General features: G+C 46.1%; 1 protein-coding gene across 2 annotated transcripts in view; it reads left to right on the plus strand.

Moving 5' to 3' along the window:
• The window catches only part of NRP2 (neuropilin 2), a 117,029-nt gene that overhangs the window by 94,488 nt on the left and 3,462 nt on the right, over positions 1-19,079 (plus strand). For both annotated transcript variants that reach the window (XM_054700018.1, XM_037523900.2), the window contains exon 16: positions 17,223-17,273. In XM_054700018.1, the coding sequence (XP_054555993.1) occupies positions 17,223-17,273 (51 nt within the window). The remainder of the gene's footprint in view (positions 1-17,222; positions 17,274-19,079) is intronic.

Consider the following 19,079-nt stretch of genomic DNA (forward strand, 5'->3'; position numbering starts at 1 on the left):
CTAGAGCATCAGCTACCTTAAGGTTTCAAGAAGTGTCCTAACCCTACTGAAGGTGGAGAAAGCCAAGGGGAGGGGAGATGTGCCGAAGACCCTGTGAGCATTTCACACCAGTCACCAAGGGCTTTGTTCCACATCCAGTTGTGTATTTGGGGACAGACCTTCCCACAAAATGATTGACTAGGCACCCCATACAGGTGTGGTGCCAGGAAATTACACCTGGAAAACCCAAGCCATATACCCTTGAGGATTTCCCTTCCGTAAAAGAAAATGACAAAGACTTTGTGAATTTGCTGTCTTTATCTGATGCGCCCTGTGGCATTCTCTTTCTGCACATGCCATAGAATATTCAGCTACTGAAATCTTTGTGAATCTCATAGTGCACTTCAGCTGGAGATGTTACACTTTCTCTCTCTCTCTCTCTCTCTCTCTCTCTCTCTCTCTCTCTCTCTCTCTCTCTCCCCCCCCCCCGCCCCCCACTCCCTCTCTCCACCCCCCCTTCCAACCCCAGCAACATTCATAGTATTATCTGGGCACTATACTAAAAGGGAAGCTCTTCTATAAAATTTCATGCCATGCAGCTGTAAAAAAGCAAAATTCCGTATTTCATGTGGGAGGGAAGAGTCACTCTTCTAAGAAAAATAGCCTGGACCGGTGAATGCATGCTTGCATGTGTTTAGAGTTGCTTCTCAGAAGACAAAGAGCTGATTGCAACTATTCAAATATGAATGAATGAATGAATGAATGAATGAATGAATGAATGAATGAATTGAATTGAAGGTCTAGCTTGGGTTGGTAAAGTTTTTGCCTTAGAGATTTCATGTCAACAGCTCCAGGAGGGAAACCTTTATCTCTGGGGTTAAAAAAAAAAAATCCCTTCCTTGATATTTATGCTACCATCTCCTCATTGCACGTGAAGGCAGAAAAAAAAGGGAAATTCATACATACCATTGCCACTATCAAAACAGGATGCTGAAAATAAAATAAAATTGTCTTTTCCCTTGTCCCGCATTTTTGGGATTAAAGCCAAAATAGGATAGGAACTCCAGTAATATTTCTAAGGTTGATAACCCGATTTTTAAAAAGACCCTGTAACTAGCAGGCAAACAAACACCCAAATAATCGAAAATTACCAAAGAACAACAAGAAAACTTAAAAATTTTTGCTTCCTATTCTTATCCCCCCTCCTCTAACTGTGACATCTCTTGCATTGCTCAGTTGCCTGTGTGTCAAAATAACTTGTGGATGTTGGAAACTATTTGAAAATGTATTGTGTGGAATGTAATAAAATGATATTTTTATACAAACATCTGGGTTTTTTTGCCCCTTTTGCCGGTAAGAACAAAGTTGAAACATAGGCTTTGAACACTGATGCATCCAAAGCTTTACACATTGTCTTCTGAGCTACTGAGCATTTCTGTGGGAGAAAGGTGGAATTTCTCCTTGAGGCTGAATGCCAGCCTTCTCTTCTTTTATTTTTATTACTGCTTGTTAGTAGTTTGATCCAATTTGTGCAGCTGAGCCAACTTTTATGATTGGTGTGGGATTTTGCACAAGTTGCTAAGTGCTAAATGGCTCAATGTGATTTCACAAAATTTCTCTTGATGGCAAACCCCTGGAGATTAGACTGCTTTCAAAGGGGCGCAGGGGGGTGTGGCCAGCAAAGCTGAATCATGCACTGGCTCAGCTATGGAGGGAGCTTTGGAGAAGAAGTGGTGACATCTTACCAAGCACCTACAAAACGATTACTTCCATGGGGACATTGATCTCCAACTTATGAGCACTCTCCTACACAAAATGGAAGCTTGTAGCATGTTCAAAACTCAGAGATATTCCAGACTTCATTTTGGAGCAAGTAATGAATTATCTGACTACTATGAACCTGGAACTTGTGCAGTATTTTATCAAAGGGATATTCTATAAAAATGTTGAGGAGAGGAACTTAGGGAAACTTACTCCAAAAGTGAGATCTTGTCTGACAGTTAACTTTTCATTGGTTCTCCTCTTTGGGGAGTTAGTGACTTGTTTATATAAAATATTATTTTAGGGAGGGAGAAAAATCTCAGAAATACAGCCTCCCAGGTTTTCAGTGCCTCTAGGTGGTGGTCAAGGAAGGCCAGGGAAGAATATTCCATTGCCCCCTCTTATGGGGTGTATTAGGGACATTCAATCAACCCAGGAGCTTTCCTGAAGGGCCCAATCTGGAAGATCCTGAGGAAAGGAACATGTCAGAAGACCCTACTTCTGTCATCATCCTACTTTTCTTCCTGTCTATACCTTGGTCCAGGAAGGAGTATGTTTTGTAGCTATAAAGCCAATCTAAATGGAGCTGAAAGGAAATCAACTTCCAGTTTTCAGATCTCTCAAGAAGCTCTGTCAATACAGGTGGCTCAAGGTTGATGTCAGTCCGTCTCCTGGAGGGGTGGGGGGGTACAGAGAACAAGTCCGTCCCTTGCTGAGTGCATGGTTTGTTTTTCTAGTGACAAGCATTACGTCCTATTTTTTTCTAAATTATCATTTTGCCTTCCTTAAAGTCATTTGTCCGTATTAGTATAGGTTGGAAATGGAAGCATGTCAGAATTACTTATTGCAAGCAGACTCAGGCTCAGTCAACATTTTCCTGAGCTGGTCTGGGACTAGACTTGCTAGACTGAATTAAATTAGCCATCCCGTATGCGTCATTAACATTACTGTTTGGGGAGACACCTTTGAGAATTTCATCAATGCTTTCCCACCTTGGTTCTAGTGCCACTACTTATTCTGGAGGTACTCTGTCTTCCCTAAAAGGCAAAGACCATTAGGACTTTAATCTCAGATGTGAAATGAAACACTGTGCTCTTGTCAGTGTGATATTTTAGACCTAGTCCAAGCATAAATGTTACAAAAATTGTGTTTCCATGGATCATAAATACCACATGTCAAGGCCCAGAATGGTCTGTTTTGGCACCTACCTGCCCTGTTATGATGGTTTAAATGTGCATTTTTGCTGCTGAAGCAAGACACTGGCCTCCTTGCCCAGATAACACAGCCCGGACAACCTCTGGGGCACTGTGTTTGTTTCCCTCACCCTCTTCACGACTCTGCGGTTGTTTTGAACAAGAGTTGTGGCCTTTCTGTAATCTTTGATAAAAAGAGCTTCATTTTTGAAGTTTTGATGTGTCTGCATTGCAGCTACACATCTGCTCAGACTACAGATCTCACTTTAATTGTGCGCAACCACAGGCTCTCACTGCTGTAGTTTGCCTTTCATCCACTTCAGCGATGGCCCAAAGAAAACACAAAACAAATCCGAATGGAGCAGGAGGCGGGGAGAGGGAAACACGGGCTGATGATCTTACAGTCGGCAAGGAAAAAAATCTCCTTGTATAAATAAATTAAAAGCTAGGAGTAGTGTGGTTTTTAATTAAATCGGACATAGATCAGTCTGTATAGAAGTTAGATATGATCAGAAACCTGCACCCTTAAGTCATCAGGCCTCGGGCCCCAGCCAGGGTGTGTTTACAACAACTGTGTAGAGAAATTCTCTTTGGCCCAAAACCTACGCACTGAAGAGATACGAGAGCTAGGCAATTGCCAGCAAGGAAAGCCCCACTGAAGTGGCATGCAACAATGGAGAATCTAAGTGCTTCAAGGCAACCAACAGGACTCATTCTTACCCAAATCAAGTGAACGCAGAATTATTCTCTTCTGGATAAAGGAATCATTCTTAGGTTTTTCTGTTATTGACCTCCAAGAGCCTCCCAAAACTAACTAGTCTCACAGGCATCAGACCAACAACGAGGAAAGACTGTTTGACCAATGACAGAAGTGCTGGAGGCGGGGCTGGGTGTTGAGTGGGAGAACACCTTTTCTAGGAGACATGTGACCACAGTTATACCTAGTAGGGAGTTATTGGAGCACATTTTAGCATAGTAATAACTGGCTGGGTTTCTGTTTTTTACACTTACAAATAATACACAACTACATTCTCAAAAATTTCAATAACACAGAAAAATAAAAGTCCATTTTACTGTACATCAATTCCAGTGTCCTCTCAAGAGGCAACCATGAGAGAAGGTCTGAGGTACTGATTCCCAGACCTTATATTATACCTTTGTAGATATGTATGTTCATGTCCTACTGTGTGGTCTGCTTTTGGTTGTGATGTGTGTGGTGTTAGCTTCTGTGTAAATGGTGTTAGCATTTGCTCACTTAGTAGAACCTCTTGGTTCTTTTCATTTGACAAAGTCTTGAGGATGCTTCAGTGCACTCTGATAGATTCATCCCATGCTTTTCAGTGGTTTCATAGCAGCCCATATCATGTGGATGCACCAGAGTTTATAGATTGCTTCCCTACTGGTGGGCTTCCAGGCTGTGCCTAGTTTTTCACCGTTATAAACAATGCTGCAAAGAACATCCTGTAGCTACTTTCTTTGTGCACATGTTTCTCTAGAAGAGAATTTCTGGGTCTGATAGTGTGGCTGTTTTCACTGAAGTAAATGCTTCAAATGGCAGAGTTTTCCCTTTTAAAGTGAACCTGTCCCTCTTAAAGAAGATAAACTCACAGACATCCTGGCTTATACCTTTTGCCACATACCCAAACCCTATAATCTCTATGACTATCTCTCTCTAAAGTGGGCATGGTGTTTGCACAAAAAGGCTTGGGGGCAGTTTTAACTGCAGATAATGTTAATGACAGGGATTTTTTTTTTTTAATCCCAATTTGTAGAGAATGTAGGCCTGATTAGAAGTGACAGCTTACAGGGCAGTGGCTGCTGTGGCACAGGAGTTAATTTTATCCCTGGGTTCAGCAGGCAGAGCCCTGTTCTCCATGATTAATGAGTTCCACTTGGTTTCTTCAAAGAGTGACTCTGCTATGCCATGCTGTTATTTATTTATGTTTTCTACTAAAAAATGCATGTGAAAAACTTCCTTTAAGGTCAGTGCACCAGGACTGTGCTGCAGACTAAAGTATTTCAGCAGCCACAAGTAGGCCTACATGCCAGAGAAAGTCTCCAGGCCTTGCAGCCTGTGAACAAGGCCCTTGCTATCCCTTTGGGCTGAAAAGGGGCATCCAGCTTCCTGCAGAGAAGGCCCAGGGCTGACGTGCACCAAGGAAAAGCAGCAGGCAGCAAGGTCTTTTCCTAGTGGGAGGTTTACAAGTACAGGCAAACTACCAGCCCCAAATGGCTCCAGCAAAAGATAGGAAGTGGAAGAGAAGCTAGGTGTGGCTCTCAAGCACCATTTATTCCAGGAGTGCCACCCTGGTTTCTGTGGTGCACTGAGACAAAGGGCTCATGATACCATGACTTTACGCACAATGGATGATGCCTATGGCCATCGTTGGGCTTTGTGGCCTGCCAAAAATCCCAAACTGCTAACTCTTGGGCATGGGACTTGGGAAAATAATTTGGATGACTCGGTAAAGAAAGCAGCTTGAGCATAAGGGGAGGTGAGCTAGAAATAGGTGTACACACACACACACACACACACACACACACACACGCCTTGATTTGTCTACTGCTTGTAATTGTGCAAAATTGAACCTTTTTAAGAGCATGAACTTACACACCCCAAAGCAAAGGCTCTGATCCATTTTGGAACGCTAGTAGACCTTACTTTAACAGCACTTTCTTTCTCAGGCTGCAAGAATGCATAACAAGGATACCTGAACTAGAGTCACTTTAGGGAGCAGCCAGCTGTAGTTATGGTGGAAGCGCAGCAAAAGCTTTGAGCTGGGGAGGTGGGGGGGAGGGAACGAGGGGTGTAATGTTGACCAAATCCTATTCTCAGCCAGCCTGCTGGTTATTGAGGTTTCATTGCAAATGCGGATGTTAAAGAAATTTTTCCTTGCTTTTTTTTCCTCACTGCTGCCAAGGGGCTGAAAGAAGGTGCATTATGTGCCACGTGGGCTCCCCCATTGCTTCTCCAGGGCCATCTCACAACTGTTACTGGGGTGGGAAAGTAGTTGTTAAGCCCTACATGGGGGCTGCCATGGGTTATCAAAGGGGAACCCCCAGGGTGTTCCACCAGCCCTGGCCTTCTGCAGGCCAAGAGTGTGAGCTCAATAATAGAGTTCCCAGGAAGCCCTGGGCCCTCAATGCCGGCTTCTGAGAGGGTCACGACCCCCTTTTTCCATCTGTCTGCCATCGTGCTGCATGTTGTCTTCAACTCTTGATATTCCACTTTGGTTACCTCCAGAGTTCTTATACTTTCTCTGCCATCCCTTCTGCCAAAACCTTCTCCCAGAAAAGTGTGGGTCAGATTCCTTTACACAAAGATTTCATTGGTTACTTCCTTCAAGTAGTTGCATTCTTACGGGAGACCAAACCTAAAGCCAGTGGGATTATTCTGTTATGTTATAATTAGAGTCCTCACTCTCCATTGAGCTTCCGGGGGAAATAGCTCTCAAATGGGCAGAGAGAAGTACCTTTCTGCAATCCCTAAAATCTTATCACAGAGTCATTTATTCTGGTGTTCAGAAGAGCACAGCTTTTAAGTGTAGCCAACTCTCCTGGTGAGATACCTGTACACTAAGTCCTCACTTCACCTCATCAATAGACTCCTGGAAATTTCAGCTCTAAGCAAAATAACCCAATGAAAGCAGGTCCTTGAATGACATCAGCCAGAGTTGTGTTTTTCTTATTACCATGAAAATGAAATGATGTCTAATGAAACAAGATTATTGGAAGACCTTCTACATAGAGAGTTTTTCAAAGATGACTTGAGGCATGGTCTTGAAGACCTGCTTTTCAGCTTAGGCGTGAACGCAGCTTTGTTTCTTCACCTCCATCCTTTCCCTTGAGCCAGGTTGTTCCAAACCACTCCATCCAGATGGTGTCTGCTCCGTGCACACTTGTTGAAGAGCAAGGCTGGAGGAAAAATTCCCTGAAATGCAAAAATAAGAGGACCCTATTCCTAACATCTCAGGAAGAAAAAAATACAGAGTAGGGGGAAACATTTGTTCCCTGAAATTTTTGTTTTTTCCACCCTTTTACTTTAAGAGGAGGTAGGGCTTTTTTTCTTGTTAGCATGTTAGCATTACTTACAGTAATGGAGACCTGCTCTGGTTTTTCAAAGACCTAAAATAAATAAGAGATTCCAGAATTTTCCTCCATCAGCACTGCTGGGTTTTTCCAGCCTGCACAATCAGGGAGTCTAACTTTATGGCGAGACATTTCTCTGGCTGCATTCTTCTTTCCAAGCCATTGTTGGGGCTCAGTGGAACCATTCTGGCCTCAGCTGCTCATCTGCCTCCACACTTGAAAGTATTATCGGGTCATTTCACAGCCTTCTTGTTTGCAGTTGGTATTTCCAGTCAATTTCAATGTCTCCTCCTAATTACTCAACTAAAAATAATAGAAAGAAGAGGCTAGATTCATGTTCAGACTCTTTCAATATTTCAAACCAAGCCCCTTTTCTTTTCAGCTCAAAAACTCAATGTTTTTTTCCATGACTTTGCATAGATTTGGCTGTAGCCCAAGAGATAAAGGATCTTCTGGTGGTGTCTCTAAACTCAAGCCAAACCCAGCAAGGGATGACTGGCTCTCAAGTAGTCTGACTCTAATGGAGGGGCTTTGGCAAAGTTTAGATCAACATCTGAACTTTTGGCTCCTCCTAGTAACTGGGGATGAACAAACTGGATTAGGGAAATTAAGAGTGGTAGAAGAGGGGGACCTTCAGCCAATATTCGATGTTAAACCTAATTAAGTACTTTGAAGGGCCAAGAAATATCTCCTCAGTCCTTCATTATTTCTCACTTATTTATATCTGAGTGTTGTATCTCCTGCTGTGATCAAACAAAATGACTGAGAGAATTTTCTGGAGGCTGCTCCCATCTGAACAGTCCAATGATTTAACTGGCTCAGGGGCGTCAGGAACTTGGAATCAAATTCAACAAGGGTTCTGAGTGGCCAAGAGCTTCTCCCAAATAAATCACGGCCCCAAACAGTGTCAAAAACGTGGCTTACTCTCACTTCCATTGCCGATTTGTTCAGTGACTCACTACATTTTTTTCTACCCGCCTTTGTCAATTTCTTCCTCTTTAAAGAACTCTTTAAAGTAGAAGCGATGACACCTGATATCTGTGAAATGAATGATTTCAATAATTTCCTGTGTGTAAGAGTCTCTTCGATCCTCACTTTAAAGGCTGGTTGCAGGTCGGTGGGTTAAGTGGATATGTTCTGCCTGGCTCTCCATGAAGTTTTATCAGCTCTGCTTCAGTTAAAAGGGAGGCTTAAAACTTGGGACACAATTAAACTACATTATCAGTTCCTAATTGTCAGTTAGCAAGGCTGGTTCCTAATCTAAACAAGCCAATTTTGAAAGCCTGGCAGGGGCTTCCCTGGTGGTGCAAGGGGTTAAGATACAACCTATGAAGCTAGCTGCAGACACTGCAGCACGAGTTCGATCCCCAGCCAGGGAGATACCCGCATGGTGCAGCAGACCTCTCCTGTCTCGCCTGCTGCTCCCCTCAGCAGTGTATTTCAGTCAGTCTGCCTGTTCTGTTCCCCATTCTGTCTCTGGTGAAGCCCCTCACAGCCCACACCTCTGCCCTGTGCCCCAGTTCTTAAAAAAACAAAACCTGGCAGCCTCACAGCTTCCCTTTACCGCTCTTTCTGGGATCTTCTCTTTCTACGCCCACCTGAAGACGGTCTCCTTCAGAGAACAACCACATCCAGGAGAGGACAGACCTGGGGAGCAGGCTGGGGGGCTGAGCAGTGTGGGATCTTGGTGCTCTTTTCTGTAGGAATTTCTTTGTCTCCTTCAAGCAGCCACCCTCTTCAGGCAGCTCTCATGGGAAAGACCCTCACAGCTTTCTCATGTTCTTCCTGTGAAAGATACTGCAGTGGCAGAAAGGACACTGAGCAGGTTTTCTATGATCCCATGTAGACCAGGGTAAAGGAGGAGAGAGTCCTGGAGCCCTCAGGACTTTTATTTACCAGGCACATGGCAGGCAGAGGTGCTAGGGGGCCAGGAGGCTGGCAGGCCTCCCAGCCCCCAGCAAGTCTTCACTCTGTCTGGGCTCTCTAGCCTTCTCTCGTGTTCTCTCTGCTTCTCTGCTCTCCTGCTTCCGTTCGTTCTTAGCTTCTGCTGGCGTCCCCATGACACCACCCTTATAAACTCAGTCTCTCAGCCCAGGTGTACCCACTTCAGGTGCCCACCATCAGGCATGCATTCAGGACCACAGGGTTCCCTCATCTATCCTAATGGCGGGAGGGCAGAAAAGCCTGATACTTTTTTCTTACCCTACAGTCCACCCCCTCAGGGTTTTCTGCCATACAATCCACACAAGTCACATTCATTTCTCTTGGCAATAGAACACTGAAGCCATGGCCCACAAAAATAAATAATATACATCACAATAGAACACCAAAATACATAAAATACAACAGAACACAAATAATTCCAGGCAGGGCACCAACCTAGTGGCAAAAGACAATTATTGGCACCAGCAGATGAGCCACCAAATCTGCTGCCGAAGGGGGGGAGCATACAAGGGGGGAGCCACTCACGGCATCTACTGTCACATACCAGGAGCCATCAGGCTTCTTCACCGGCCACACCGGTGAGTTGTAGGGGCTGTGGGCAGTACGCACAATGCCCACATTCTCCAGCTCTGATATTGTGCCCGTAATTTCCTTATAGCCTCCGGGCAACCGATATTGCTTGGTATTAGTCACTCGCCTAGGGACTGGCAGTTGTAGGGGCGGATGCTTAGCATGTCCTCTCACCACTGCCTTTACCACACGCCCTCTAAGGTGAAACTCTCCTGCTGTGGTTTCTAGCCATAAGCCACATAGTACATCCACCCCCAGGATGTACTCCGGGATGGGCAATACATATACTTTATACTCTTTTGGGGCTAATCACCCAATCCCCAGAGATAGTCTCACTGCTGTCACCTTGACACTCTGGCCTCCATATCCATCAATATAACAAGTAGACCTGTGAAATCTTCCTGGATTTCCATAGAGCAGAGTACATTCTGCTCCTGTGTCTACCAGAGCTAAAACCCTTTGCACGTTAGTCGGGGACCAGTGGATGGCAAGCTCCACATGTGGCCTCCGGTCCCCGCCCGTTCCCTGTGGACGGGTTCCTTGGCCCTCACCCTGGTCGAAAGCGATCAGGCCATCACCCGAAGACGGGGTTGGCACCAAGTGGTCTTCCAGGCACAGAGCACGCTCCTGAGGCCTGGAGCTTCCAGGCTCGCCCTGAGCAGCAGTCCTTCTCATGGGCGGGAACCTCTGGTCTTCTCACAGCTGCTGCCATAATTCCAACAAATATGCATTGGGCTGCGCATGTATTTTAGTGCCATCTACACCTGCTCTCACTAAATCTGTCCACATTTGATTACGGGTGACTTTAATAGGTTCTGTGATGCCAAGAAGCTTCCTTGCCCTCCTTGGCTTTCTTTTTGACTTTTCAACAGCTACCCGTATTCCTTTCTGAGTCTGAGAGCGCTGGCTCTTAACTTCGCCCAAGCTGGCTATCATGGTTGTGACGTCATGTAGCTGACGTCCCACATGGGGTGCTAGAACTGCCATGAGGGATCCAAATGAGGATGAGGGGGCATTCTTTAATACCAAGTCTCTCATCCCTGCTGTGAAACGCTCATCGTCAGGACCACGGGTATTCACATTAAACATGGCCTGCCGCACCCCAATTCCCAAAGTACCTGCACCAGCTCGGCGTCCGTCTGCCATCCGCTTCCTGTCTCCGGCACGTCTCCTGCATCAGCCCGTCCTGTCCGTACGGCAGCCATTATACATTCCAGCAGGGTGTGGTCGCCCTGGCCATACTGCCGGCTGTTCTGCAGCCTCTGTCGCAAGGATGGGTGTGAAGTCACGGAGGCCAGTCTCTCCATCTCTTGTGCCGCCATGACGCCTCCAGCGCTGTCACAGGCTCAGTCTGCTACTCCTGAGGTCTTCAGAGGGCTCCATACCCGTCTGCATGGATCATCTTGCCGACTTATGCCAATTGTAGTGGCAGAAAGGACACTGAACAGGTTTTCTATGATCCCATGCAGACCAGGGTAAAGAAGGAGAGAGTCCTGGAGCCCTCAGTGGCTTTTGCAGGTTTTTTATTTAGATTTACCAGGCACATGGCAGGCAGGGGTGCTGGGGGGCCAGGAGGCTAGCAGGCCTCCCAGCCCCCAGCAAGTCTTCACTCTATCTGGGCTCTCTGGCCTTCTCTCGTGGTTCTCTCTGCTTCTCTGCTCCCCCGCTTCCGTTGGTTCTTAGCTTCTGCTGGCGTCCCCATGACGCCGCCCTTATAAACTCAGTCTCTCAGCCCAGGTGTACCCACTTCAGGTGCCCGCCAACAGGCATGCATTCAGGACCACAGGGTTTCTTCATGTACCCTAATGGCGAGAGGGCCGAAAAGCTTGATACTTTTTCCTTACCCTACAGATACAATTCTAGAGGAGGAGAACATTGATGGTTTATTTTGCAGAGGAGCAAACTGAGAGCCGGGCAGGCCGATGACTTTCCCGATTCTCACACCTGAAGTGAGCAGAAACTCAGATGAGCTGTGAGATGTGAAGGTCCCGGCCCAGTGCTCCCAGCCCAGTGCTCCATACCCCGTGTACTGCTTCCCTTCCGGAAAAGTGTGGCGCTGACACTGCACGGTCCTTAGAATGTCTCTGGATGTCAAACCTGTCATTAGCTTCCACCAAGCCACGTAATCCAGAGCTCAGCGTTAGCACGGAAGGGACCCTTCAGCAAACACCAGTGTGTCTCTGTGTCCTGAAGTGACCTGTGTGCAAGTGGCCCAGGGACCAGCTGCCTTAAATCATTTATCTGAAACCGCCAGTGGTTTGGGGCAGACTTCTCACTCTCCCAGCAATCTGTTGAAGCTCCTTTTACAATGCAGAAAGTAAACAGAATCATGTCAATGCTAATACACTCACGGTGGACCACACCAGAGCAGTGTTAAAAGTGAAGGTCACAATTTTCCTGTGTGTAACTGCAGAAAAACTAACTCCAAAGGATGCTCATTTAAGAGAAATAATACCATGAGAAAATGAGAAGAGAGAAAAGAAAAGTGTGTGTGTGTGCGTGTGCGTGTACGTGTGTGTGTGTGTGTGAAAGCGGGGTAGGGGCAGAGTGTGAGAGGGAGTGAGAACAGGGGAGGGCCCGAGAGCGAGCCTTGGTTGAGTCCTACAGCACGCTGGGTGGGGATTTCCCAGTTGCAGGTTGGTGTGTCGCTGGGGGTGTTTCCCACAGACCGAGTGTGGTGTCCAGGGCAGGCAGTGTTCCAGACCCCCCAGGGATAAACACATCTCCTCAGAATAGACTCGGTTCCTGGCGGGGTATGGCTGCTCACCACTTGTGCCCTAGTGTTGCAATTACCCAAAAGGACACTAGAGAATAGTTGACTCTTCTGGGTAGAGGGAGTTCCTGGAACAGTCCAGTGGCTATTTTAATAGCTGGGGTTTCTTATAATGAAAAATCGAGATCATGGGAGATCAGTAAGACCTTGAGTCTCTCTTCCCCAGGTACCTGACCCACCTCTCAGTGATGCTGAGGGAAGGGACTCCTGAGGGCGCAGAGGCTTTTCAGCCTGAGACTTTGACCACAATAGGAAAATCTGTTTGTTAAATCGGGGGCCAGGCGGTGTTGTTTACTTTTTAAGTAGTGGCTATTCCAATGACTCAGCCTCTCCTGAACTCCCCGCCAGTCCCTCGGGAGTCCATTTCCTCCTCTCACTCCGCTGCACTGGCGGCTGGTAAAGAACTGACTCTCGCACAGAGAAGTCCAGGAAGATGTGGGGTTGGGCAAGGCAATCTCTGTGAGTCCCTCGCCGGAGCTGCTGAAAATGAATTCAAGCCAAAACCAAGAGATCAGTGTAGGAGTGAAGAGGCGAAGCTCCATGTTTGAAACTATTTCTATTAATGAGGCAGACAAAGGAGCTCCCCAACCCGAATGCCCCACACACACACAGCAGCCTCTAGTCCCCCTGTGTCCACCACTTTTTCCTTCCTGGAAGTGGCCGAGCCCCTGCCTTGGCCTCCACTCCATCTCAGAGGCACCCCCACAACAGCCCACTTTCTTTATGCTCTTCTGGCCTGGTGAGTCAAGGGAAAGGCCTTGATTGTAGACACCTGGCCTCGTACATCATCTTCTTTAGTCCCTAGTATGGTTCCTGGACATCTAGCAAACCCTCTTAGTAAGTGATGGTTAGTTTCCTGGTTACGTGGTTAATGAAGACCGCTCCTTTGAGGAACAATGTAAATCAGCCTTCCCTCTCTGAGAAATGCCTGCCATGGAAAATGTAAAGGCCCAAATTTCAGGCACCCATCTTCACATCGCTGGGGTCCTCAGGACTTCCCGTCACAGTGGTGAGCCTGGGATGCAGGCCAAAGCCAGGGAGTACGTATCTAGCTCACCAGGGTCCACAGGGACACCCTCTGTTCTGTAGGAATGAGGTGATGATATGGTGGTAGCTGCTGTGCCCTGCCCACACCCAGAGAACTTGTGTGCAGACCCAGGAGGGCACCGTGTCTCCTCTGGCCTTCACACAGCATAAGAGTCAAAAGTCAGGCTTGGCCGTCAGACTGGCCTGGGACTGAATCCACAGTGGGGCTCAGGAGAAAACAGGGTCACGTGAGCGCCAAGGTTAAAAGTGGAGCCAGGTGGGTGGTAAGATCTTTTCCTGACCTTCTCCTAGAGGAGTGGCTCATTCCATTCTTCTCATCCAACTCACACTCACAAATACACCCACCCTCCAAAGCAGGATCCTGGAAGGCCCTTGCCAAGTTTTGACTCATTAAAAAAATTGTAAACAAACTTCCAAGCCCCCGGACCTCATACTCTTGCTGTCTGCCTCACTTCTTCCCAGAAAAGTACTGCCCCCACTCTCTGCCTTGAGCTCCTCTCTCATCATTCTGCCTCCTCCACCCCGGCCTTTTCTTTGCTAGAATTATAAGGAAGAGAGGGAGAACCACATTGCTTCCTGCCAGCATCCCGAGGAAACTGGTTGAGGTTTACCTACCGGGCCCCAAAGAAAAGGAAATTGGCCGATGAAGGGCAAAGAGTCTTTTGAGAAAAAGAGCTCTTAATCAAACACAGATATCAAGAATATTAGCAAGGAGGCCAGAGAAAATTGCTATCAAAGTCAATTGCTTTTTGTACAAATGTTCCCTTTATTTGGGTTTTCCCTGGTGTGCTATTCTTACTTTAAGGCTTGGTGAACAGATGTGCTTTTGAAAATGTTGATTAACTTATCCTTTTTTCGACCCCCTTCCCACTCACCCAAACTCCCGGGAGCAGTGATCATACAAAAAGCCAAAGCAAGCCTCTAACATGTTCATCTTCATCTTAAGTAGCCTTTGATTCTCCAGGTGCAGAAATCTCAGGCACATCTGGGCAATCAAGTCCATAGAACTTTCAAAATGGACCAGTTCTTGGGAGGTCATCTCATCCAGTTCTCTGCCACCAGAGACAAGAAGCTGTGATCTCCTAGGACAGAATGTTCTCCTATTCATTACCATCCTCTTACCCTTTGTCCTTTAAGATCAATGCCACTTCCACCCATTTCCAGACCATGATCAATAGTATCCAAAGAGTTCTTGCCTGGGCCTCCCTGGTGGCGCAGGCGGTTGAGCACCGCACTGTGAAGCTGTCCGCAGTCTCTGCAGAGCAGGTGCGATCCCTGCCGGCCAGCGAGAATCCCACATGGCACAGCAGACCTCTCCTGTCTCACCCGCTGCTCCCCTCAGCAGTGTATTTCAGTCAATGTGCCTGTTCTATTCCCCGCTCTGTCTCTGGTGAATCCTCTCACCCTCCCGCGCATCTGGCCTGTATCCTGGTTCTTGTAAAAAAAAATAAATAAATCTTTAAAAAATAAAAAATAAACAAAGAGTTCTTCCCTGAGGGCATAAGATGGAGCAAGATGGCATTGAGCCTCCAAGAATTCCTCACTTCCTTGGCAGAAACTGAATCCCTTAAAAGCAGAAATAGGATTTTGCCCAAAAGCCACTGGCTGGAGCCCCACAGGGTCACCCTCGGCTGAATCACATGTTCTTATCCAATGTTCTGAAGCTTTAAGGAAGGTGTAAAGAAATATGAGCATTCCATCAAAATGGTTCCTTTTTGGAAATGTAATGGTTTTCTATCATGTTTGTTCTTTTTCATAAAGTTAAAAAAAGCTCTGGTTGACTTTCACAAGCTCAATTTGATCCCTGTGACAGACACCACCTGCCTCGTGTTGATTCATGTTCAGTCTTCATTCCAAGGAAGCAGTCTGTGTTGAGGGGCCTGGAGAAAAATGCTGGAGGGGGCACTAAGGTGGGGGAGCTGGCATCGCCTGCAGGTGTCAGTTGCTATACCATAAGCCTGCCAGGAACAGGCTCAAGTCATGGAGGGCCAGTGCCACATGGCGTTGATCCTTTCAAGGGGCAGAGTGGGGGGGTCTTGGCAACTTGTTCTGTTCATCCCTTCCTAGCAACCAAGGGGATGCATATGCGCTTTAGACTTTGGCCAGGCATGAGAAAGATTTCTAACATGATCGAAACTACTGCTCCAGAAAAAAAGACTAACTAAAAAGGCCATCAAGTGTGGCCTTGATGGATCCATCTTCAGTTTATGTCATGGTCAAGTAGCTGTTTCCTGGGATGATGTGCTGAGGAGGAAGAAGTTCAGACTGTGCTAAAGTTCTTCTTTCTCCTCTTCTTATTTGACACTCTAGCTCTTTGGGATTTTGGTTTTGTTTTAAGCCTTGATTTTTGGATATCAATTTATAGTGGTAACGTCAAGATTGTTCACTTGATTTTTTTTTTAAGTTTTTTTTTTTTAAAGATTTATTTATTTATTTATACAAGCACTGGGTACTGTCAGAGGTGCAGGAGGGCGAGAGAACTCACCAGAGCCAGAGCGGGGAGCAGAACAGGTAGAGTGATGAAGTACACTGCTGAGGGGAGCAGTGGGCGGCAGGAGAGGTCCGCACGCCATGTGGGACCCTCACCTGGCGGCCGGGGATCAAACCGTGCTGCAGAGGCTGCAGGCAGCCCCGCAACCCAGCGTTCAACCGCTGCGCCACCGGGGAGGCCCTAATTTTTTTTTTTTAAAGATTTATTTATTCATGCACACAAGAACCAGGGTTCAGGCCAGATGCGCAGGAGACAGAGCAGGAAACATAACAGGCAGACTGATGAAATACACTGCTGAGGGGAGCAGCGGGCAAGACAGGAGAGGTCTTCCATGCCATGTGGGATTCTCACCAGCCGGCCAGGATCAAACCGGCGCTGCAGAGGCTGAGGACAGCTTCACAGCGCTGCGCTCAACCACCTGCACCACCAGAGGCCCTTGTTCACTTGATTTTGGGGGCAATGAAAGCCCTAAAAGACACATCCATTCATCAGTGCCAACTCCTTGACAGCCAGAACAGGCATAATTAGCTTGTGAGATAGGAAGGAAGGATAAGACCTTGCTCTTTTCCACATATTTTTCTTACCATTTTCTACAGGTAATTTTCATTTGCTCTGATTTCAATAAGATGGATGGCATAGTGAATAGAGAGGCTCTCTTCCTCCAAAAAAAAAATTGTTAAAACAAGAAAAAGATAGACTGGGATAATACTGGAAAAAATTAAGAATAAATTAACTTAACTCTATTCATGCCTGGGCTAGTCAGACTGTACACCCATATTTGATCTAAACTATAAAGAAAGCCAATAGGAAAAACAGACTGGGAAGGAAAGAGGAGGTATTAGCACAGATATGTGGAGGTTGACAGCCGTTATGACACTTTCCAGGTCTACTTCTACATTGAAACATGTAGTGATGAAATGCAACTTCCTTAAATTAACACACATTTATGGGAAATCTAGAGAAAACCCTTCTTCTGTCTTCTGTTCTCTTAGATGTGTGCCTGTGGGGAGCGACGGTGTGTTATACTAAGTGAATGTTACAGTAATGGCAACTGATGTGAGTCTAAGCTGCCTCTGAAGTTACTTAGATAAAACTCAGGCCTGTATTGGTAATGAAAGACAGTCATTATAAAGACACGGATGAGGACTTACTTGGAACTAAAGACCTTTCTTATTGTTTCTGTTCTGGAAGTAAAGACAAATCATTTGAAGGTGAAAGGATGCGCTAATGTACATCCTCAGTGATCTAAAGCAGATGTGATTCTTTAGCTGCCTGCTGTACTGGGAATTCATTCTCAGGAGGTTGTGTCTCTGTCTTTTAGCCGTTGTGATAGAGCTTGTTTAGCTTGACGTTTTTGTTTTCTTTTTCATTACAGTGGACATCCCAGAACTACATGGGCGAGAGGGCTATGGCGGTGAAATTGATGGTGAGTATGGCTATGATTTAGCAGATAATCATGAAATTCAAGTTTGGTTATAAAGTCGTCAACAAAAATGATGCCCAGAAGATTGTAAAGCCAGAATTTAGTCAGATCTATAAGTAAAAAGAGTCCAGAAAGGAATGAAGAAACCATCAATTGTTCTGTCAAGGTCAAATTTAAAGACTTAGAAAGTTTATTGAGTTCCCTCTGTCTAATCTAAAACAGGCCCCCTATTCCAGGCAACTTTTGACATTAGTGGACTTCAAATCTGGATGTAAACCCTTGCAGGTGAAAATCAGGCTTTTTATACATGTATCTGCTTGAACCCGTTGACCTGCTCCCAAAATGGGCCTGAGTGAGTGAGCGTTAACTTGAATATTCTCCCAGGCCTGCCATGGATTCCCGTTCCCTGACTTGGGGCAATCCTTTCTCACACTATCCAAGACTCCAAGCTGGGCCAAGATTTAGGTTTCTTTCCCCTACTTCCCATCTGCATTTTCATAACCCCTCTTCTCTCACTTCATTTGAGGAAGGAGAAAAGTCCAGACTGGAGCACTGCTGAGCAAACATGCAGATGTGATTCCCACTCTCAACACAGAGTAGCCCAGCTCTCCCTGAGCTTATCTGAGTGCTGGAGTTGATCTCCAGGACACTCGACACCAGGCTTCCACCCGAGAACAGCATTAGACCAAGATTGATGCATTTAAGAAGAGCAGTTTATAGAGAAACTGCTTTTAAGCTGACCTTAATCAAGTGTAGTTATAGAAACAGAGTGACTAACCCAAATAGCACCTTGTTAACTGAACACAGACTCTCCCTGCAAAACCCACTCCAACACTCCTTTTATGGGCAAAGCTGTGCCACTGGCCTTCGCGCTCAGGCTGCCATCGATCAAGCAACAGAAATACTATGAAGGGGTAGAGAAGCAAGGGATGAGGTTGCAAAAGCCTGGTTCCTAGCCCTAGTTTAACTGCTTGCTAACTCTAGGACCTGAGTGAGTTACCTCACTGCCAGATTTCTTTAAAATTCAGTTTCCTTACCTATTGAAAGAAGTTTTATTACCCTCTCCCCAGAGGATTATTGGAGAAAATTTTTTTAAAAAAGCATGGATGTGGTCAAGCCTTGAACACACCATAGAAATATATTAGTTTGCTAGGACTGCCATACAAGGTAACACAGACTGGCTGGCTTAAACAGCAGATATTTCTCACCATTCTGGAAGCTAGAAGTCTAAGGTCAAGGTGTCAACAGGGTTACCTCTGAAGGTAGAGGAATCCTTGGTTTGTATCTGGCCAGCTTTGTAGTCACATGATATTCTCCCATCTGTGTCTCCAAATGCCCCCCTTTTATCAGAACATCTGTCATATTGGATTGGGCCTGCCCTGAAGACCACATTTTTAGCTTGATGACTTCTTTAAAGACCCTGTCTCCAGATAAGGTCACATCCTGAGGTTCTGGGGTTAGAACTTTATGATGATCCTAGGGGCCGGGGGGGATGGGCACCATCAACCCGTAACAGTGAAGTAAAACATGTCAGCTGAGACCTGGTGGCTCAAAGACAACCTGCTCTGGATGGCCAGGCAGGCTTAACTGGAAAATGTGTCACATGAAAATTGTTTTAGCCTGTCCTTTGATTTAACTTGAAGTAGTTGGAGGTGAGGGGTAAGGAGGCAAAGAATGAAGGTGTCCAAAGCACAGGGCCTTCCCAGGTGTTCAGTCTCTACTTACCTAATGTGAGTCAAGTTATTTTAATATCGGATACTTAGCCTATACTTATTATTTGCTGGACACCAAGCACTTTACAAATATTAG

The sequence above is a fragment of the Talpa occidentalis genome, unplaced genomic scaffold, assembly GCF_014898055.3.
Source record: "Talpa occidentalis isolate TD23 unplaced genomic scaffold, MPIMG_talOcc4v2.1 talOcc4.3, whole genome shotgun sequence".
NCBI classification, from domain to species: domain Eukaryota; kingdom Metazoa; phylum Chordata; class Mammalia; order Eulipotyphla; family Talpidae; genus Talpa; species Talpa occidentalis.